Genomic DNA, 23,989 nt, shown 5'->3' with positions numbered 1-23,989 from the left:
GTTCTTCTCTGTGTGTTTTTCTCTGTATGCATTTGTGTTGTCTGCATCTCTGTCCCTGAATGAGTATATGTTATTTGTGCAAATCTCTCTGTGTGTGTGTGTGTGTGTGTGTGTGTGTGTGTGTGTGTGTGTGTCTGTGACTCAGGGCATATGTGTTCATGGAGATGTGTCTGTGTTTTCTATGTGTGTGAACATATTGTGTGTGAAGTTGCTGTCCCTTTGGGTGTCCCTGCTGGTATCTGTGTGTTTGTCTTCATCTTTGTGCCTGTGTATATGTGTCCATGTTTTCTGTCTATATCTCTACCTGTGTATGTATGTGTGTGTGTGTGTTCCCCTCAGGGTGTCATTGTGTATGTTGGTCTGTGTGTGAGCTGTCCATGAGCCCTACAGCTGAGTCCCCAGATGAGATTGGGGGTGATTCTGTGCCTGTGCATCTCCATGTTGGTGGTGCCTCTATATTTCCCTATGGGTGTGTGTATCTGTGAACCTCAGAAGAGGGCAGCTGTAGTGGGGATTACCTTCTCAGTGACTCCCAGGAAGGGGCGAGAAGGAGACCATGTGTTCTTCTCTCACATCCAGGCTCAGCCTCTTCTGCCTCTGCTCCTTCCAACCTCTGCTGGTTCCATCTTAGGCTTCAAGGATGGATGGAGTGAAGCATTAGGTCACAGTACCACAGACCAGGGGTGGGTCAGAGGGCTATGGATGTCAGAGGGGATTATGCAATGTAAACAAGGGTGTCTGGGGAGGACTCTGGGGCCCTGGGGGGAGGGGCTAGGGTAAAATCTCCTGGGTCCTTGGGAAGGGCTGGAGGAGTCCTGCAGGATTCCTGGGTCCCTAGAGGTCAGGTGCCTCACTCACCTGCACTGGTCCAGGCTGGGTCCTGCAAGCAGCAGAAACAGCATAACTGCTGGGAGGGGAGGCAGTGGACCCACTGGAGGGTGGCAGGTGAGGGAAGGTCTGGTAGCAAGTGTGGTCACCAAGCTGGGCTTTCCTCACCTATTCCTCATTCACCAGACATCACAGTTGCCCTGCCTCCCATCTCAACCTCCAGTTGGGTAGAGGGGAGCCAGGCAGGAGCAGAGCCCTGGGGCCACATGGACTGTCCCTCCTATACCTATATGTCCTGGTCACTGAATGGAGGTGAGGGGTGGCCCAGAGTCTCTGGGACCAGGAGAGAGAATCAGGCCCTGGGGCAATCTCTGATGGGGTGGGGGGGGGGGATTACAGAGGGACAGCATTTAGCACAGGAGCTTTCACACAATACATGAACAAGAGAATCATTGTTGATTCTGAGTCAGTATTTTATTTCCTTCTGGGTGCTCACCCGGACAATCTGAAAGGATCAGAAAACATGGAGGAAGGATAGTGACTGATATTAATGTAAAAGAACAAAAATCCTGGACTGTTGGCACTCCTGGTTCTCTTCAAAGACACCTCTCTCAACGTTCCTCTCCTCACCATCACCATTGTGAGGAAACTGAAGCAGCAAGGGATTTGGCCAGGATACACAGTGGCTTCTGCATTTATTACCAATTACACCTGAGCAAACTCCTTCTTCCGAAGCTCACTTCTTTTGATCTTGCCAGTGATGGTTTTGGGCAGCTCTGAGACAAACTCCACCTGATTGAGCATAAAGCAAACCCATTCCAACTAAGTCCCCCTGTCATTATCTATCCACCCCCTGCTCTCCTCCTTTGCCCCTTCACAGTCCCCCAGACAGGCTGGCAACATGTGGGAACCTTCAAGTGGTTCACCATTTGTGTCATATTCTCCTTTGGCCCTTGAAGTGGGATGCAGCCCTTTGATGTACTTTGAGCAATGAAATATGTGTAGGAGTGAGGTGTGCCACCTCACTTCAACAGAGAAGTTGGGAATCACTGAGATAGGCCACCTTCTGTGTCCATCTCTTCTAGTCCTCTGATGGGTACCTACCTGGTGGCTGCTCCTTTATCCTGGTCCCAGCATGAGGGAATGTGGAGCAAAGGCTATAGGAAAGCAATGGTGGACAAAAAAGGCAGCTTCCTTGTCATAATCCACTACGTCTTTGGGATTGTTTGTTACCCACAATAACATCTAGCCCTTCCTAACTGGTATGCATCCTCTATTCTACTCTCCATAAAGCATCAGATCCTGGTGTTAGCAGCTTGAACTGTCTTGTCACACACACATGGGTTTAGATTCCAGCTTTCACGTCCTCTAATCTTAGGGAATTTACTTTAAGTCTTGAAACCTAGTTTTCTCTGTAAACATGGATGTTTATCTCAGGTTGTGGAGGGGAGTAAATGAAATAATAATGCATGTAAAGCATTGAGTCCAGGGCCTGGTGCACATAGTAAATGGTCAATAAATGTAGCTATATAGCTGTATAATATGTATTTATCAGAAACATTCAGACAATGCAGCCAAGAATGATTGCAAAAGAAGGAAATACTAACTTTTTTTGTTTTTAAACAAATAGAAATGTACTATGTACATTTTTTTATAGATTGTTTATTTTAACATCAATAATATGTTGCTGGGATATTTTTATGTTAAAAATAAAAATAATCTGCATCACCACTTTAAAAACTTAAAGAATAATATTACATTTCTTGAATAATTTAATAATTTATCTATTGGACATTTTTTGTAGGTTATGCCTGGCAGTTAAAACAAAGGATGTTGAATAAAATATATCAGAACATATTACATGTTGTTAGGGCAAATATCATTTTGTTAATTTTTGTTTGTTATGTATGTATATGTGTACTCGGTTGCAACATAAAATGTATGTCTCACTACAAATACTGCTTTTTTTTTTAAGTTTAGAAGTTGCTGATTTAAATATCTTTTTTAAATTCTTCAAGGTTACAAATAACCTTCTTGGATATCTTTGATTAATTGTCCGATTTTTTTTCTTTAGTTTGACAGCCAGCAATGCATGAGTTTCTGACACAGGATAGAGGTTCCATCTGATTCAGTTGGCTTTCCCACACCCCTAACCTGAAATGCTTCTTTCTGCAGAGGAAAATGTTAGCTCTCCTGGCAACTTAATCACCAACCCAGCCACCGTGTGAGACTTGAGGCAGTGGAGCACCCAGAACCACTCACAGTGACCAGCCCCATCCATTTGCTCTCACTCACCTTCCTTGGGTACTTGTATGGGGCTGTCACTGACTTTACATGCTGCTGTAGCTCCTTGGTGAGCTGGTTCCGATCATGGGACAGAAATTCTGGGGTCAGGACAATAAATGCTTTCACTACCTGCAGTGAAAAACCAAAATGGAGGCTCAGGGTGAATGACGACCAAATGCAGAGTTTCAAGAGTAAATGCTTGGAACTTCCCTGGCAGTCCAGTGATTAAGACTCAATCTCCCACCTTCAGGGGGCACAAATTCCATCCCTGGTCAGGGAACTAAGATTCCCCATGCCATGCCATACTGGGTGGCCAAAAGAATAAAGAAAAAAAATTAAAACTAAAGAGTAAATGCTTATTAAATTAATGGAAAAACAAATTGACAGGCAAGACTTTGGAAAGCTCAGGTTCAAATCCCAATACCTCCAATTTCCACTCTTTGCCTTGGAAAGTTACTTAACCTAGTTTAATCTGTTTCCTTCTCTGTGAAATGGTGGTGGTGGGGGGGGGGGGGTGGACAGGTTCATTCTTCATCAGTTTTATGTAAAGATCCCACAAGATGATACATATAAAATGTGAAGTGAGTTTACATTTATGTGTATTCCTACCAGTGTTATCATCACCATTTTCACTGCATTGTAGGGAGAGTTCTGTGGGCATTTAATAATGGTTAAACCTTGTGGGCATTTCATAAAGGTTGATAACTTATTAGTTCATATTATTATTTATGTCCTCAATTTCTCAGGGATTGTACATGGAGGGTGTGCAGTGAACACCTGTTGAATCAAGTACCGCAAGCTCGGGAACCAGCACTCTGAATCTCCCACTGACCCCACCACTTATCAGCTGTGTAATCAGGCAAGTCGTTGACCCTATTTCCACCTCTGTTTCTTTGGGGGTCGGGGAAGGGAGGGAGTACGGGGATGTGTGTATGGAAACAGATGATTGAACCTGGTGTACCCCCCAAAAAATAAAAAAAAATAAAAAAAAAAAGGTATAAACAGAACCCTTGCCTCACTGTGTTCTGGGAGGATGAATGAGCTGCACACAGTGAGGCTTCATTAACCACTAGATGGCGCCAGCAGCGAGTCCACTGTCAGCAGCACTTCAGTCCCAGAGGAGGCCACAGTGCCCCCTGCCGACCACGTCAGGTAAGTGCACATGCCCACCAACCATGCCATCCCTTCACCCCAGGTCCAAGACTGGGTAGGTATGGCCTGAAACTTCCCCCTCACCGTCCTTTCCAACCCCACACCTGCCACAGTGACCTCCATGTCCGCCTCCTTACCTCCCCTCGAATCGGGTCCGGGCTGCTCACCACAGCTGACTCAGCCACTGCTGGGTGCTCGGCCAGCGCATTCTCCACTTCCGTCGGCCCAATGCGGTACCTGCAGGGCCAAGGAGTCCCTCTGAGCCCATTCCAGGGCTAGGGCAACCTAGGCCCTCAGGCCTCAACTTCTGGAGACACATCTTCCCTTGGCACAGAGGGTATCTGTCACAGGGATCCAGAGGCCTGTGCAAAGGCTGTGTAGGGGGACTGAAATGGGAAATCCTGAACATTCCATGCTAAGAAATACGAGGCTCAGGTGTTCCCCAGGGCTACTCACCTCACTCCTCCAGGTGAGGGAGGAGGTGAATGCTTTGTCCTCCCAGAGCAGTGGGGCTTGACTCAAGCTCAAGCAGCTTCATCTGGCATGAAAACTCTTTATCTTAAACATCTGTGCAAATTTTAAACCCTATTCCTCACTACATCAACATTTGTTTTAGAAACTTAAAAAAAATTATACAATTTTCCTGAAATATCCAAGAAAACATGTTATTCTAGTGTAATGCATCTTTTGTTTCCTTTATAAATCATATAATAGTTACATGCTTTATGAAGACTTGGAGTCAGACTGCCTTTGTACAGATCCGGGCTGCACCCTGTAGTATCTATGAAACTTCAAGCAGCTTTTTTCAGTGCTCACTGACTCAGTTTCCTCCTGTAAGATGGGCATAATCCCAGGAATTTCCTGGCACTCCAGGGTCAGGGCTCCATGCTTACACTGCAGGAGTCACAGTTTCAATCCCTGGTCAAGGAAATAAGTTCCTGCATGTCTTGCAGTGTGGCCCTCACACCCTCCAAAATAAAATAAGTTAAAATAGCATGGTTATAATCACATCTACATTCTAGCATTGAGAGATGGATTGTATAAAGCACTACAGAGAGGGCTGTCACATAGTAAGTATTTCATAAAGGTGAATTTTATTGTTGTTGTTTTCATTGAGAAATGGATTATTTCCTGCCATGTCAATAAAAAATGGATGTCACAGTCATCTATGATTGTAGCCCTCCAACGTGAACCAGGGTAACTCAGGGCTGAAAAGAATGCCTACCATCTAGCAATCATCAGAATGCAAGCCAAGGAAACTCAGGATGTGTCAGGATACTGGCCCAGATAGCTGAGGTGCATATCAAAGGAACAATTTCAGTGAGCCCAGACTTTGCATCTTCCCATACATAGAATAGCGCTAATTTCCTTAACTTAAGATATCTGATTTCTTTTAATTAACAATAATCTCTTCACTGTCTGGACTACCTGTCCTTTGTTGCAAAACTCCTAGATACATTGGATTTTCCCCTTGCCTCCTTGGAGCAGTTTCTCTGAGCTATCTGAAACACTGACTCACAGGCTGCAGTCCTCATTTTGCTCTAAATAAAACAACACACAACCATCATGTTGTGAATGTATTTTTTAAGTTGACATCACTGTTTTTCTGTGACATGTGCTTCATCACAGCAGCACACAGAATCAGCTCTATCAACAAATCAGGACCAAAGTGGAGTTTTTCTTTCCACTCACTTTAAATTGCATGATGTCTTACTATGGTTCAGAGTCAGGCTGAGAGTCCATCACCAATGCATGAAGGGATGTCTGGGCAAGATAGATCCCACCAGGCATGTCAGGGTGATATCTTCTGCTCAGGGTCAGCCACACCTACCCGGATGCATTGATGACATCATCAGCCCTCCCCAGGAACCAGATGTAGCCTTCTTCATCAATAGTTGCTCTGTCTCCTGTGTTGTAAAAGTCCCCACACTCCACTTCAGCTGTCTTCACTGGGTTATTCTGCAAAGAGAACAGCATTCCTTTGTTGAAAACAGTGAATTTAGAGATGATGAACTACAGCATAGGGCTTGGATCTGGTTTTGAATCCTGCTTCTGGCTCTGCCTGGAACCTGGGCAATGCTTATTATCTCTCTGAGTTTACTTTCATTACACGCAAGCACACAATACATGCTACTGATCAATTAGTGAATGACATTAAGCCAATTTTAAGAACAATTTTCAAAACTCACAACTCACTTTTGTGTGGCACTCCAGTAGAATAAAATTTCCACTAGAGCATAACCCTGTTTATTTTATTCAGTGTTATAAGCTCAGCATTCACACAGTGCCTGGAGAGATGGGTAGGGTTAATAAATGTTTGCTGAACATTTTTTCCCCCAAATTTTACCTCATTTGAACCTCACAGAAAGCCTATGAAGATGGTATTTTCAATTAAACTTTTAAGATAATTGTATACTTGTATGCAGTTGTGAGAATTAATACAGAGAGGTCTTAGGAACCCTTTAACCAGTTTCTCCTAGTTGTGACATCTTGCAAAAATAATGTTCAATATCATAACCAGGATATTGACATTGATAACATCCACCAATCTCACTCAGATTTCCCCAGTTTCTTACTTGTACTCATTTGTGTGTGAGAGTGTACTTAGTTCTATGCGATTTTATCATGTGTATGTCCATTATCTACACCCACAGTCAAGATACAGAACATTCTATTAACAACGGGGTCTCTTATATTGCTATTATATCCACATTAATTTCTCATCCTTCTTCCTCCTCCCTTCTCATCTCTAACCCTTTGCTATGACTAATCTACTCTCCATTTTTTAATTGTTTCATTGTAACAATGTTACATAAATGGAATCACATAGCATATAATCTTTGGAACTGGCTCTTTTTTAAACTCACTCTCATTCTCTGGAGATCCATCCACATTGTTGTGTTCATCAATAGTTTGATCTTATTTATTGCTGAACAGCATCTCATGTTATGGATGAAACACAGTTTAACTGTTTGCCCATTGAAAGGTGTCTGAGTATCTTCATTTTTAACTATTATGCATAAAGATGCTATGAACCTTACAGATTTTGGGTGAGGCTGACACTTTTATAGCCCATGTTAGATAAGAGGAAACTGATGTTCAAGGAAGCAGAATAACTCACTCAAACTCAGTCAGCTGGTCAGTGGGAAGGTTGCTATTTGAATATACAGTCTATGCATATGACCACTAAGCAATGTGCTGGAATTTTTCTTCCTGTAGAACATGGGATAATTTTAAGAGTTTTCAGAAAAAAAGAAGAAATTAAAACCCTGAATTGCATCCCTTTTACATTCCCTTCAAGTGTTCTGATTATATTGAGACCCTCAAACATATTTTAAAAGCTCTGGAACTACCAAAAAGTAAAGTTTCCATTTCAGAACTGTTTTTGCCTTTAATTTTTTATCATTCTACAATTTTAAAGGTAACTTTCTGTTTATGGTTATTAAACCATTTCAGAACTTTTAGTGAAAATAGAAGTTAGCTAGAATTTAAGAAAATTGTTTTGTATGCATTACAGTTATGAATATAATTGCCTCCTCCTTTTGGCAAAAGATACTGTTTTCCACTTGTGATACCAGATCAACCTCTTTTTTTTAAGCAAAAACTTTAAAGTAAAATAATAATTTGATTTAAAGAGAAAAATAAAGTAATAATATAGATGGTGCATGGATATGGCAAAGTAGTTGACATGGACTTGAATGGCTGAAATTTAGGAGACACTACATCAAACACTACAGAAAATGTCCCACACTCATTCATGTACCACTTGAACTGCTGTCCATATAAGTTTACTGTGATACAGCTGACCTGACACATCCCTGTGGATAGGTCTTCCCTGAAGGAAATGAAATTTCTTGATGCCAATCATATCAGGAAGGGTCAGAGCTTGGAACATGGAAGATGGGACTCCCACACCCAGGGAAGGAATTCCTGTCTCTCTTTGGGACTGAACTTCTTGGAAGTAGACTCTTAGGGCCATAGAAGACCTCCTGAATAGTAGAGTAGTACTGCATCTACCAGAGAGTCTACAAAGGCACCCAAGTGAGTCCTTAACCTTGGCCACTTTAAAACACTGCTACTGTTGTGTGATGTCAAAAAATAGCATATGAAGAAGATTTAAGGTCTCATTTACCCCAAAAACACCAAACAAAGTGTACAAGAAGCTGAACAGACTATGTAGGACCTCTGGAAGGAGTCAAAGGCTTAAAACAATCTTATACCCACCCAATCAAGAAAAAGCCATTTTTAAAATGGTAGAAACATTTTGTTACATTTTATTCACCCTTACCTACCCTTTCTCCTGCATGGCTGTCTTGGTCTTGAACAGATGACAGCCCAGTTCCCAGTCCCCCTGCTCCAACCAGAGACAGCAGAGTTGAACTCTATTGCGAGTTATTGTATGCACCTGTTCTAACCTGTCTGGGGGATAATTGGAGGAATGGTGCAAGGCACCCAGTTCATGTAACTCAGAATTTAGGTGGGAAAAGCAACAGGAACTGTTCATATGAGCTACCAGGCAGACTAGAAAACTGAAAGATGCCTGAGGTAGGAAATTTTGGGTGGATATATACAATAGACCATCAAGGTCTGGAGGAAAAGCTGGGGTGAGATTCTTTGGAGAAATTAGGATATTCAAGACAGCTGTGTACATGGCAGAATTTAGAAAACCATGCACATACCTGAGCAAGATGTGTGCTCACAAAAGTCCTAAGAAGACCTGAAGCTTTCACTTCAGGTGGATCTCTAGGCTCAGAGCAGCCTAGGTAAGTGGTGATGGACAGCCCAGCACACACCCAACTTGTACAGTGGTTGTTCTCTCTTTTTAGTTGTTATTGGCATTTTTGTTTATTTGAGCTCTTGGCACTCAAGAGGGTCTCCACAAAAGCATTAGCTAAACATAAGCTAAATGATCTGAAACTTCAGTGTGCTCAAACATTGTCATGTGAGGAAACAATTTTCCTTTGGAAAAATAATTAGAGAAGTCTCAAAAGAAAAGTACTATTATATGCTTCAAAGGTCAACAAAAATACAAAAACAAACAAACCAATAACAACAGCAGAACCCCAGAAACCCCAGCCCCTAGAGAAGCAGGAGAATCTGATTTCCAGAGTTACCACATTCTAATAGTGAGAGGCCCAATTTTCAACTAAAACTTACAAGATATACAATGAAACAGAAATCATAATTCATTCAAAGGAATGAAATTAATTGGCAGAAACTATCCCCGAGGAAACCCAGACATAAGAGCTACTAGACAAATAGTTTAAATCAAGGGTGTTAAATGTGGTCAAAGAAGTATAGAAAGAAATGCATAAAGCACTATAAGAAGTCTGAAAAATGACACATGGACAAAATCAGAATATCACCAAAGAGAGAGAAATTATAAAAAGGAACCTAATAGGTGTTGTAGAAAAATACAGTAACTAAAAGAAATGATTCACTACAGTAATTGGCAGGAGATTAAAACAGGAATAAGAAAGAACCAGAGAATCAAAGACAGAATAATAGAAATTATTGAGTCTGAGGAGCAAAAAGAAAAAAAAATGAAGAAAAGGAAAAAGAGCCTAATGGACTTGCATGGCAGTTGCGTGTAGTGAAACACACGAATTTACAAACAGAATAAAATCAAGGAAATCCAATAAAATAATCCCAAGAGACCCACACTAGCACACATAATAATCAGAATGTTGGAAACCAAATAGAATCTTGAAAGCAGCAAGAGAAGTGACTCATCATATACAAGGATCCTTAATAAGGTTATCAGCATATTCTCACAGGAAACCCCAAGGCTAGAGGGGCGGGATTATATATTTAGAGTGTTGAAAGAAAAAACTGTCAATTGAAACTTCTATATCCTGCCTTCAGAGCTCTCCATAAAAATGAGGGAGAAATTAAGATATTTTCAGATGAAAGCTGAGGGAGTTGATTACCAATAGACCTTCCCTACAAGAAATGGTAAAGGGATTCCTACAGGTTACAATGAAAAGGCTCTAGACCTGTGTCAATCCTGAATCAAGATATTTTTGAAAAAGGTAGTGAGTGGTCAAATATAAAAGTCAATACTACTGTAATTTGGATTTGTGACTCACTTTTAATTTTCTATAGTATTTAAAAGAAAAATTTATTAAAAGAAAATTCTATATTATTGAGTATACAATATATAAAGATATAACATGATATCAGTAATAGAAAGAGGGGACAAAGCTCTATACAAGTAGATTATTTTTTTGGTCTTTTTTCTTATACTGCTTAAAAGATTTTTAATGAGGTAACATTGGTATATAACATTGTATGTTTAATGTGTACATTATAATTTGACTTTATACACTATAGTGTGCTCACCATCAAGTCTAGTTTCCATCTTTCATGATACAATTGACCTGCTTTACCCATTATGCTCTCCAAGCCCCATCCCCTCTGATAATCTTCAAAATGTTCTCTGTATCTATGCATTTGCTTTTGTTTTATTTGTTGTGTTTTCTAATATTCCACGTATGAGTGAAATCTCATGACATTTGTCCTTCTCTGCTTTCTTGATCATTTCTTTTGCTGTGTTGAAGCATTTTAGTTTGATGTAGTCCCATTTGTTTATTTTTGTTTCTGTTGCCCTTGCCTGAGGAGACATATCCAAAAAACTATTCCTAAGACCAGTGTCAAAGAGCACACTGTCTATTTTTTCTCCTAGGAGTTTTATGGTTTTTGGTCTTCCGTTCAAGTTTTTAATCCTTTTTGAGTTAATTTTTGTGTATGGTGTAAGATAGTGTTCTATTGTCTCTCTTTTTGTGTGTGGCTGGTCAGCTTTCCCAACACCATTTATTAAAGAGACTTTCTTTTCTCCACTGTAGATTCTTGGTTCCTGTGTCATAAATTACTTTTCTGTATATGCATAAATTTATATATGGGCTCTGAAATGTCTCATTGATGTATGTGTTTTGTGCTTGTTTTTCTGCCAATAATATTTTGAATAGTATAACTTTGTAGTATAATTTGAAATCAGCAAGTGTGATACCTCTCATTTTGTTCTGTTTTCTCAGTCAGGATTGCTCTGGCTATTTGGGGTCTTTTGTGGTTCTGGAAAAGTTTAGAATATTTTCTCTATTTCTGTGGAAAGTGTTATTGGGTTTTTGAGATGGATTGCACTGAATCTGCAGATTACTTTACATAAAGTGAATGTTTTAACCATGTGAATCCTCCAATGCATGAGCATGAAATAGTTTTCCATTTCTTGCTCCTTCTTCAATTTCTTTCAACAATGATTTATAGTGTTTAGTGTACAGATCTTTAACCTCCTTAGTTAAATTTATTCCTAAGGATTTTACTCTATTTGTTGTGATTGTAAATAGGATTTTTTCTTAATTTAATGTTCTTCTAGTTCATTGTTATTGTATTTAAATGCAACAGATTTTTGTATACTGATTTTGTATCCTGCAACTTAACTCTTTTCATTTATTACTTCTAATAGATTTGGGTGGTGTCTTTAGGGCTTTCTACATATAAAATCGTGTCATCTGCAAACGGTGACAAGTAAAACATGTCATCTTTCCAATCTGGATGCCTTTTTTTTTTCTTTTTCTTGCCTAATTGCTGTGGTTAGAACTTCTAATACTATGTTGAAGAAGAGGGGCAGGAATGGGCATCCTCATCTTGTTCCTGATTTTAGAGGGATGGCTTTCACTGTCTCACGGTACACTATGGTCTTAGCTATGGGTTTGTCAAAAATGGGCTTTATTATGTTGAGATATATTCCTTTCATCCCAATTTTTTTGAGAGTTTTTTTAAGTCATAAGTGGATGTTAAATTTTGTCAAATGATTTTTTCTGCAAGTGTAGAGATAACAGATGAATTTTATTCTTTGTTTTGTTAATGTGGTGTATCACGCTGCTTGATTTGCATATGTTGAGCCATCCTTGGATCCCTGTAATAAGTCCCACTCAATCATGGTGTACTATCCTTTTAATGTATTGTCATATTAGGTTTGCTAATATTAGTATTTTGTTTATAATTTTCACATCTATGTTCATTAGAGATGTTGGTGTATAATTTTCTTTCTTGCATGTGTTATCCTTGTCTGGTTTTGGTATCAGCCTAATGATGGCTTTGTAAAATGAGTTAGGAAACAGTCCTTCCTCTTTAACTTCTTGGAATAGTTTGAAAATGATAGGTATCAAATTTTCTTTGAATGTTTGGTAGAATTCACCAATGTGGTCCTGGACTTTTGCTTCCTGGGAGGTTTTTGATTACTGTTTCAATCTTCTTAATGGTTATCAGTCTATAGAGATTTTCTATTTCTTCATGATGCATTCATAGAATTTTATATGATTCTAAGAATGTCTCCATTTATTCTAGGTTCTCCACTTTTTTTTATTCATAATGGTCTCATAATCCTTTGTATTTCTGTGGTATCCATTGTTATTACTCCTCTTTTTTTCCCCATTGTTTTCTGCTGTGATTTTTAACATTTCCTTCCTTCTACTAACTTTGGGTTTCACATGATCTTTTTCTAGTTCCTTTGAGTGTAAGGTTAAATTACTTGAGACTTTTCTTGTTTCTTTAAGTAGACCTGTATGACTATAAACTTCCCTCTTAGTGCCAATTTTGCTTCATCCCACAGATTTTGGTATGTCATATTTTTATTTCTATTTGTCTTCAGGCTTTTAAAAATATTTCCTTTGATTTCTTCATTGACACAAAAGTTGTTGAGTACCACGTTTTTCAGTCTTCACCTATCTGTGACTTTTCTAGCTTTCTTCTTTTAGTTCTAGTTTCATACCATTATATTCAGAAAAGATGCTTGATAGGAGTTCAGTCTTCTTAAATTTATTGAGACTTATTTTGTGTCCAAACACATGGACTAACCTTGACAATGTTCCATGTGCACTTGAGAGGAATGTGGAGCCTGCTGGTTTTGCATACAATGTTGAATATAAATCTATAAAGTTCATTTGATCTAACGTTTCATTTAAGACCAATGTCTCCTTGTTGACTTTTTGTCTGAATGATCTATGCGTTAATGTAACTGGAGTGTAAATTCCCCTACTGTTATTTTGCTGCTGTCAATTTCTCCCTTCAGGTCTGTTAATAATCGCTTTATATATGTTGGTGCTCCTGGGTTAGGTACATACAATCGTTGGTTCCAGGACCATCTGCAGATATCGAACTTTGAGGAGGGTCAAGTATCTAATAATTTGCATATAATGTACATTTTCCTGTAAAGGTAATATTATTTCTAGATTACTTATAATATCTAATACAATGTAAATGCTATGCAAATAGTTGCAGGCACACAACAATTTAAGTTCTGCTTTTTGGAACTTTCTGGAATTTTTTTCTGAATTTTCTTGCTGTGCATTTAGTTGACTCTGGGGATGAGGACCTGTGTATGTGGAGGGTGGACTATATATGTGTTAATATATACTATATATTCCTGAGGGGTTGTCTCCTGTATTATTGTATAATCCTCATCTTTCACACTTGTTAACTTTTCTGGCTTGAAGTCTATTTTGTCTGATGTGTATATAGATACACCCACTTTCTTTGGCTGCCTTTGCTTGGGGTATCATCTCTCATGCCTTCATTCAGAGCCTATTTTGTCTTTAAAGCTCAGATGAGTCTCCTGGAGGCAGAATATAGTTAGATCTTTTGTTTTCTGGTTTCTCTGTATCATCATTGTTTTTGTTTTTGTTATTGTTGTTGTTTTGTTTGTTTTTTGTTTTTCCCCTTGTGTTTCATTCCACCATTTTACTTTTAGTTTAGTTTAGTTCTCAACTATTACTTCTTACTTTTTTATATGCTCTCAGCTCTTGTTCCCTTCTCTCCTCCTTGTGGAATATATATTTTACTTCTGTTTCCTTTTCTAATGGAATCTGATTGTTTTCAAAGAGTGTATTCATGTTTTGAAAATTTAGTTCTCTCTCCTACCTGATTCGTTTCTAGATTTCTATCTTTGAACTCAGTAATTCTGTTTTCCACATGGTCTAATCTATTTTTATTAATTTCTAGTACTTTCTTTGTCTCATTTATTGAGTTCTTCTTCTCCAGAATTTCTGTGTGTTTCTTTTTTAGTGTAACCAATCTCTTTCATAAAGTATACCTCTGCTCAACAGCCTTATACCTGAGCTCATTCAACTGCTTTTCTGAATTTTCTTGTAGCTCACTGTGTTTCTTCATGATAGCTGTTTTGAATTTTCCATCAGTCAAAGCACACTCTTCTGTGATTTGCACTTTTGTTTCTGGAGAATTGTCATTTCCTTTTTGTGATACTCTGTTGCTGTGGTTTTCCATGGTGCTTCATAAGTAGTTCCTCTGCCAGTGTATTCTAAGTATCCAACAACTTTCTTATTGGTAAAGTTTTGCTTGCTTTGCTTCTATGAAACCAACTGTTAGTAATTAGAGGCCTTTCTTTTGTTTTTCATTAGGTGGCACTATAGCACATGCTTTTGGTTTGTCTTCCAGAGCTGCCTCTGGCTATATTTGGGCATCTGCTTTCCATCTTCCATTGTCTCTGTGGAAGGTGTGGTCCCTTACCCTCATAGTTGCTTCTTGTGTCTCTGGGGTCACTGGTGACTTGCTGTAGCTGGTGTCACTTCTGTTGCTGGCATAATCACCAGGAGCACTGGTATGGCAGAAGCTTCCAATGTGTCTGGGATTGCCTTGGTTGTAGCCACTGCTGCCACAGTGGCAGAAGTTGGAGGCAGGGGAAGCAGCTGGCATCAGGGGTTGTCAAATTAATGGACACCACCACCACAAGCAGGGGTCTGGGGTTTCATGTACTACTGTGGCTGAAGGGACTGGGGTCATCGGGCTCACTTCTGCCACTGCCCAGTTCTCTGTAGCAGTTGGGAGGCCAGAATCATGGGTGTCACCTTCACTGCTGCTACTGGATTCCCTAGGGATGTGGGCTCAGCCATGGTACCCAGGGGGCCAGTATTGTGGGCACTGCCTCTGCTGTTCCCCTGGTTCTGTCTCCTTGAGGTGTTCCAATCCACACATCTTCAGATGTACAGATGTGTAGATCTATCTGGTGTCCTACTGTGTTGAAGAGAGGAGCTGTTGTTGGGTTATGGATGTTTTAGTAGTTGTAGATTAAAGGAGAGAGACAAAAGGATTGTCTCACACCATCTTAATGCTTAGATGTAGAGCTTTTGTATGTAATTGAAATTAAGTTGTTATTAAATCATATTTTTATAATTTTAGGATGTTATATGTAATCCCCATAGTAAGCATGAAGAAAATATCTATAGAATATAAATGAAAGGAAATTAGAAGACAAGCAAAATATGTCATGACAAAGTATCAACTAAACACAAAAGAAGGCAATAGTAGAGGAAATGAGGGACAAAAAAACTTTAAGACACACAGAAGATGAATATCCAAATGGCATATTTAAACCTTTCCTTATCAAGTATTACTTTAAATGTAAATGCATTAAACTCTCCAATCCAAAATCAGAGATTTGCTGGATATATAATAAAACATCATTCAATGAAAAAATGTCTACAAGAGACTCATTTCAGATTCAAAGGCACAAGTGGGTTGAAAAAATGGAAAAAGACATTTCCTACAATTAGGAACCAACAGGGAGCTGGTGTAGCTAACTTATAATGCCAGACAAAGTAAACGTAAAGTTAAAAAATGTTACAAGTGACCAAAAAAATGACATTATACATTGAAAAAAAAGGTTAATTCATGGATAGTATATAACATTTAGAAACATATATGTCTCTAACAGCATAGTGCCAAAATATATGACCCAAACATTCACAGAATTAAAGGGAGAAATCAGAACTCTAAATTATATAAAATAAACATTGACAGAATTGAAGGGAGAAATATACAGTTCTGCAGTAATACGTGGAGAGTTCAGTATATTACTTTCAATAATGGATAGAGCAACTAGATAGAAGATCAATAATGAGGTGGAGGACTTGTCTAACACTAAAAACCAATGGGATCTAACAGACATATAAAATACCCTGCCTAAGGAAAACAGAATACACATTTTTCTCAAATGCACATGGAACATTCTACAGGATGGACTACATAGTAAGACACAAAACAAAGGTTAGTATATTTTAGAAGATTGAAATCATCCAAAGCATCTTATCTGATGCATAGAATGAAACAAAATCAATAAGCAAAAAAAGTGAGACATTCACAAATATGAATGAAACAATACAGTCTTAAACAACTAATAAGTCAAAAAAGAAATCACAAGGGAAATCAGAATTTACATTGAGATATATAAAAACCAACTACAACATACCAAAACTTGTGATTTTAGGAAAATCAATGCTGAGAAGGAATTTTAAACAAATAAATTAGGGGGGAAAAAAACTCAAGTCAATAATTTAACACCTTAAGTAACTAGAAAAAGGGGAGCAAACTAAATCCAAAGCTAGCAAAAGATGGAAATAAGAGAGTTTGTATCTGAGAATAATAAAATACAGAATAGGAAAACAATAAAGACAATAATTAAAGCCAAATTTTCTTCTTTGATAAGATCAGAAAATCAACAAACCTTTACCTACATTGATTAAGAAAAATAGAGAGATATTTCAAATTATTAAAATCAGAAATGCAAGAGGAGATTTTACTACCAATTTTACATTCCAAAACCAAAAGTTTATAAGAGAATATTAAGAACAATTATATGCCAAAAGACTGGATAATCTACATGAATTAGACAAACTTCTAGAAACACATAATTTTCCAAAAATAAATCATGAATAAATAGAGAATCTGAATAGACCTATAACTAGAAAGGAGATTGAATCAGTAATCAACCCCCTCATCCTTCCCCACCCTAAGAAAACAAAAAACAAAAACAAATAAACAAAACAACAACAAAGCAACAACCACAACAACAAAAACAGACTTGATGCCTTCATTAGTGAATTCTCCCAAACAGTTAAGGTTGAATTAATAGCAATTATTCTGAAACAATTCCAAGAAATTGAAGAGGAGGGGAAATACCCCTAAATTGAATCTATGAGGTCAACATTACTGTTAAACCAGGTCCAGGTGAAGATACTACAAGAAATGAACACTACAGATGCTTATAAATAATTGATGCAAAATACTTAACAAAAAACTAGCAAATAGAATTCAGCAGCATATTAAAAGTTATATACACCATGACCAAGTGGAATTATTCCGGGTTGGAATAAATATGCACATATGAAAATCGATCAGTGTAATGAACCATGTTAATAGAATGAAAGTGGGGGCTGGGGGCCACATATCTAGTCAATTGGTGCAGAGAAAGCATTTAACAAAATTCAATACTCTTTCATGATAAAAATACACTCAGTTTATTTAATAAACTAGGAATAGAAGGAAAATTCTCTACATAACAAACACCACATATTAGAAAGAAGAAAAAGAAAAGCATAGCTAACATCATTCTCATTGTAAAAGACAGAAAGATTTCCTCCTAAGATCATGAAGAAGAGAGCGGTGCCTGATCTCACCATTTCTGCTCAGCAGAGTATTGGAAGTTTAGCTGGATCAATTAGGTGAGAAAAAGAAATGAGGCATCAAAATTAAAAAAAAAGCATTAAAATTAGATCTGTTCACAGATAACATGACATATGTAGAAAATCATAAACATTTCTCTCTCACAAACACACACATGCACACAAACACAGAAATTGTTAGAGCTAATAAAGGAATTCAACAAAGCTATAGAAAAGAAAATCAATACACAAAACTCTTGTTGCATTTCTATACATTGACAATTAACAATCCAAAAAGGAAATTAAGAAAACATAAAAAAAAAATACTAAGGATAAACTTATTAAAGAAGGTGAAAGACTTGTACACTGAAAATTAAGAATCTTTGCTGAAAAAGAGAAAGAAGACATAAATAAATGGAAAAGCATCCCATATTCACTGATTTGAGACAACATTAAGGTGACAATATTTCCCAATGGTATCTACAGATTCAATGCAATCCCTATCAAAATGTCAATGGTGCTTTACACAGAAATAGAAAAACCCATTCTAAAATTCATATAACATCTCACAACCTTTAGAAAGGTGAAGGAAATTGGAGGCCAACACTTCCAATTTCAAAACTTACTTCAAATCTAAAGCAATCAAAACAAAGTGGTACTTTCATAAAGAGACACACAGACCACTGGAATAGTATAGAGAACCCAGAAAGTAACCCTCACTTACATTGACAGTTGATTTTAGGTAAGGGTGCCAAGACTATTCAGTGGCAAAGTACAGCCTTTTTAAGAAATGGTGTTGGGAAACTTGGATGTCCACATGTAAAAGAATGAAGTTACCTTATATCATATGCAAAAACTAATTCAAAATGAATCAAAAACTTAAATGTAAAAAACTAAGCTTGTGCAACTCTTGGAAGAAAACAGGAAAAAATTCTTGACGTTGGATTTGGCAATGATTTCTTGATTATGAGTCCAAAAGCATAGGAAAAAAAAGAACAATTAGAGATAAATAGATTAAATGTTCTTCATTAAATTTAAAAACTTTGTATGTCAAAGGATACTATCAAGAAAGTGAAAAGACAAGGTGCTCAATGGAAGAAAATATCTGCAAAGCATATATTTGCATATCTGATAAGGTATTAATATCCAGAGAACTCTTACAATTTAGCAACAACACCAAAAACAACATATGAACAACCCAATTAAACATGGGCAAAGAACTTGAAAAGACAATTCTCGGAAGATATACAAATTGCCAATAAGAACATGACAAGACACTAGTCATTAGGGAAATGTAAATCAAAACCACAATGAGATACCATTTCACATCCATTAGTGTGGCTGTTATTAAAAGTAAACTGAAAATAGCAAGCATATGTAAAGATATGGAGAAATCAAAACCCTTGTGCATTGCTGATGGGAATGTGGAAAACAGTCTGGCAGTTCCTCCAAAAGTTAAACAGAATTACCATATGATCTAGCAATTCCACTTCCACCAAGAAAAGTGAAAGTAGGGACCCAAACAATTACTTGCACAACCAGTGTTCACAGCAGCGTTATTCACAGTAGTCAAAAATGTGGAAATAACCGAAATGTCCATCAAAAGATTCATGAATATATAAAATGTAGTATTCTATACAATGGAATATTATTCAGTCTCAAAAAATGACATTTTGCTACAACATGGGTGAAGCTTGAAAACACTGTGCTGACATAAGCCAGTCACAAAAGGGTAAATGTTGTATGATTCCCCTTATATGAGGCAACTAAAATAGGCAGGTTGTTAAAGACAAAAGTACCATTAGAGGTTACCAAGTGTTGGGTATATGGGGAATAGGGAGCTATTGATTAATGGGAACAGAATTTCTTCTGGGGATGGTGAACACTTTCTGCAGGTGCATAGCTGTGATGGCTGCACAATATTGTAAGTTTTACTCAGTGCTAATGAATTGTATGTTCAAGAATGGTGAAAGGGTAAATTTTATATTATATACATATAACAAAAAATTTATATTGTATATATTATATAACATATATATGACATAAAACATATATATTATATATATACACACACACACACACACATCAAAGAGAAGAAGATAAATGAACATAACATAAGGCAACAAACCTCACTGGAAAAGTGACATCTCTCATTTCTATGAGAGCATGTGAAATGGAAGAAATCAGTGTGGTCATATGTGAAGACATCTTTATAAAATAAAATATGTCATTTACAATTTTTGTTTTAAAATGTCATTGCTCTGGACCACCCCAGTTCAATTTCACCAGAATCTCTGTGGTTACAGTCAAATATTTTATAAAAAAAAATTGCCCAGATGAGTCTAAAGTGCAGGCAGGATAAAGAACTGCAGATCTATATACCTGTTCCTCTGTGTTTATTTTCTCTTTTATCCAGCTTTGACATTGTGCTACTGAGAATCAAGGCTAAGGCTTGCATGCCTGCTTCTGGACATCAGTACCATAAGAGGAGCAGGACCTCTTCCCTCCTTAAGACCATAGTGTGAGGACAACAGTGACAACACTGGCTGTGACTTTGTAGAAAGGAGATGGAGTCTGAGATCAATTTCAGGGTCTGTCTACCCTCCTATGCAACCAATCCTGGAAACTGATAATTTCCTCCTGGTGGCCACTGCTGGCTAGGGTTTGTCTGATGAAGAGTTACTACAGATTTCCTTACAGACTGTTACAGTTTGCCGTAATCCCTGAGTTTCTCATTTAGAGTTTGGGGCCCAAAACACACCGCTTACCATCCTAGGCCTGCCATTTATTTGACATGGTAAAGACATGTAAATCTTCCAATCTGCAGTTTCTTCCTCTTTCAAGTGGGGATAATAGTGCCCCTGGAGGCTCAGAGACATTAACAGATTTGTTTGTACCTCATTGATAAGTGGGGTGGTAGGATTTGAACCCAGTCAATGCCAACATTCTTAATCACAAGAGATCATTGGACCCCAAGTCTGCTGGTCCTGAAGCCAGGCTGTTCCTACCCCCTCAGTCAGCCCATAAGTGCCAGATGGGCTACAACAGAAAGGGATGTGGGAATATACTAGAGCTTTGAGATTAATAATAACAGGTTTCATTGACTTGGAGCAACTAAAGGAAGATGGAAGAAGTCTCAGCATGCAGAGCTGAGTCCAGTCCCTTCTCCCTACACAGCTCCCTTCAAGGAATCTTGGGCCTGTATGGGGGCAGACGGTGTGTCCTTACCTCATAGCACAAGAAGAGGCCTATGGGCCTGCTGGGTTTGATCCTGATGCCAATGTTTCCTTCAGTGTTGGGTGGCAGGATGTTGCCCTTGTCATCAATGATCTGGAGCAAGAGACCTGTGAATCCCAGCCTGCAGTGATCCCCAACATTCCTGGCCCCCCAAATATTGCCTGGCTTTTTCATGTGACACAGTGGGGGTAAATGGGGAGGGGTTTGTGGTAGAGGAGCCCTGCAGAAAATAGAATAATACTGTCAAAAGTCTTTGAAAATAGCAAATGGTGAAACCCAAGTTATGGGTCTATTTGTTTCATGGATATTTAGACATCACAATTGTGTCTTCAACCTAGAAAACATGGATCAGGAAAAACTGAAATCACCAGCAATGGAGAGAGCCACCAAAGCTACTCAAGTGCTCTTTTTCCAGGCTTGGTTTGTGAGGCCTCTGGCAGTCCTGGGAAGCTGCACTCAGGCCCAGGATGTTGCAGATCTCAACTGAAACCTCCCCATGAAATTGGAGGAAAAGTCAGCGGAGAGGAGGAAGGACAACTGGGATGCATGACTGGTTCTGTCACCTTGTGTCACACAAGGGTCCAACCCCAGCTGAGCACTAACTGCTCTCTGCCTATGTCTTCAGCACCAGACCTGAATGTCATAGGGTGGGATGGCCTTCCCCATGGAACCCGGCTTGATCTTCATCCCCCGGAGAGTGCCACAAGTTACTCCCTGTTCACAAAAGAAGAGAACGGGGTTTGCCCAAGAGTCCAGGCTAATCACAAAGCAGCAAGGATCATACATGATTTCCTTGGTCACAGGTCCTTTGATGTTGTGTGAAGAGCCCTTGTGGGGAAGCTACGAGGCATTGACCCAACTCTAGTCAGCGGACATCCACTGCACCTGACATGGGGTCATTCTGAGCCTGGTGCTGGGGCTACAGAGTCCAGTGGGAGGGGCCAAGAAGGGGCAGAGGGGTGAGCCCATGGCTGTGAGAATGTAGCATAGGCTGTGGGATACCCACTGTATGCCTGACATGTGTCCATTTACCAGGGGAGGGCCATGAGTCCATTTAACAAACATGTACTTGGAGCTGCCTCAGCTACTTCTCAGAGCTGTGATGAGGTTATTCAGATTGTTCACGTTGTTCCCTGTGCACTGACCTATCCCCTTTGTTTTCCTAATGAATCTTGTTCCTTCTCTATGGGTCTCTAAAACATCATTCTTCCTAAAGTTAAGCACTTTACCCTCAGACAGACCAAGGTTTGAATCTGGACTCCACCACTCAATAGCTGTGTACAAATGAAACCCCCTTGATCCCCTCCTCTGTGAAAAGGGGGTAATTACAACATTCCCTGTTACAGCGCTTGTGAGCATGTGCCAGGCACACAGCACGTATTCAATACACAGCTACTGCCAGTGATCATTCAGGCCCCAAAAAAGAGAGCTGGGAGATTATCTTTCTGTGTTATTTTCCCCCACACTTCTAGTGTCCCAGACGTCTAGTGTTGCGCATTATGCTTATTTTTGCATGTCAGTTTCCCTCAGTAGATAATGAGTATTCAGAGAACAGAGGCTGTCCCATCCATCTTTGCACCCTGGCATCTAAACACAATACCTACCTAAAAACAACAAAAACCACCATAATTGCAAAAGGGCTTGGACACTGGGGCAAGAGATTTGTATACTTTTTTTCATTGACCTTATCACAACTTGGCAAGACTGGCATTTTATTTCCATTTTGGAGAAGGGGAAGCTAGACTCAACAAGATTCAGAGATGTGCCTACAGTCTCAAAGCCTTTAACTGGCAAGGCTGAGATTTGAATTGGGGTCTGAGCTCCTGGGTGAGGAAACACGTTCCCCTCTGGTACGTCACTGCTCATACTATAGGAAAGTGGAAAATGTTGCACAGATGAGTGTGTAGGTGTGGAAATGTTTGAAGAAATAAAGCACCATCTGGGTATCAGGGAGTATTCTGTTGTTACAAATAGTTGATGCAAAGGGACTAGGGCTAATGCATAGTTTTAACCTCACACTCCTTTTCCAAATATAATCCGTGAATCAGCAAGGACAGATCTAGAATCTTAAGATTTCTCAGGCCTGGAAGCAGACTCAATATCTCATTATTTAATTTTTTCTTTTTTGCAAAATAATGTCATACTATTATGTGAATTCTAACTAAAACAGCTATGTTTTATACCAGAATGTTCATAGTATCATATCTATGATAAGAAAATATTGTTAGCCACTGAAATGGTCATCAGTAATAGAAGGGACAAGCAATTTGTGGTATATTTATACAATAAAATATTACTCACAATAAAAAATCTTAATATTGATACTCCCAACAACATTGATAAAATTCAAAAATGTTAAGCTCAGTGAATCAAGATATATGTAAAAACACATTCCATTTATATGAAGTTCAAAAAGACGCCAAACTAATCTGCAGTGACAGAGATCAGAATTGTTGCTGGAGATATGCGATGCTCAGGGAAATTGACTTAGACTAAACAGCATGAGGGGACGCTCTAGGATGATTAAAATGTCTTACATCTTAACTTGGGTATTAGGTACCTCGAAACTATATTTTTCAGAACTTGTCAAACTAAAAATTTATCTGTGCATTTACAAAAACTTGATTAGGAAAAATCTCACGTCTCTCGTTAACTTCATATATGCTTATACCTATAATTAAGTAATTTATACTTAATACTTGATAAATAACAGCTACTTTGCTACAGGTCCTGAGATGACAGTCATCCCTCTGTCAGCTGAAGGGATGATGGGGAGGTAGGGAAAGTGGCTCTGTCCAGCATCCGAAATGGATTGTGATGTGTTAGAAGAGAGATATCTGTCCACACTGTCATGGATAAAGGGCTTGAGGTTCAAGACATGCATGGTTCTCTGAATGCCCTGCCACCTGACTGGTCAGTGATCTTCTTTGGGATCGCACTGTGTGTGGGTTGGTGTGTGTTGGAGGGGTGGTATATATAGAAGCTCTCTCCTATAATACTAGTGTCTAACAGTCAAAGCTGTGTGCTCTCTT

At 38.7% G+C, this 23,989-nt stretch overlaps 1 protein-coding gene across 3 annotated transcripts in view; it reads right to left on the bottom strand.

The window, feature by feature from the left end:
• Positions 1-1,283: 1,283 nt before the first annotated feature.
• The window catches only part of LOC130861118 (acyl-coenzyme A synthetase ACSM1, mitochondrial), a 78,349-nt gene continuing 55,643 nt past the window's right edge, over positions 1,284-23,989 (bottom strand). For all 3 annotated transcript variants that reach the window (XM_057749688.1, XM_057749690.1, XM_057749689.1), the window contains 6 exons: positions 21,591-21,671; positions 20,949-21,050; positions 6,098-6,225; positions 4,404-4,503; positions 3,124-3,243; positions 1,284-1,620 (listed from right to left, as the gene is read on the bottom strand). In XM_057749688.1, the coding sequence (XP_057605671.1) occupies positions 1,534-1,620; positions 3,124-3,243; positions 4,404-4,503; positions 6,098-6,225; positions 20,949-21,050; positions 21,591-21,671 (618 nt within the window). In that variant the 3' untranslated portion in view covers positions 1,284-1,533. The remainder of the gene's footprint in view (positions 1,621-3,123; positions 3,244-4,403; positions 4,504-6,097; positions 6,226-20,948; positions 21,051-21,590; positions 21,672-23,989) is intronic.

The sequence above is a fragment of the Hippopotamus amphibius genome, chromosome 9, assembly GCF_030028045.1.
Source record: "Hippopotamus amphibius kiboko isolate mHipAmp2 chromosome 9, mHipAmp2.hap2, whole genome shotgun sequence".
Classification (NCBI taxonomy): Eukaryota; Metazoa; Chordata; class Mammalia; order Artiodactyla; family Hippopotamidae; genus Hippopotamus; species Hippopotamus amphibius.
Note: the sequence above shows the minus strand (reverse complement) of the source record. Positions and strands in the feature narration are given on the sequence as shown.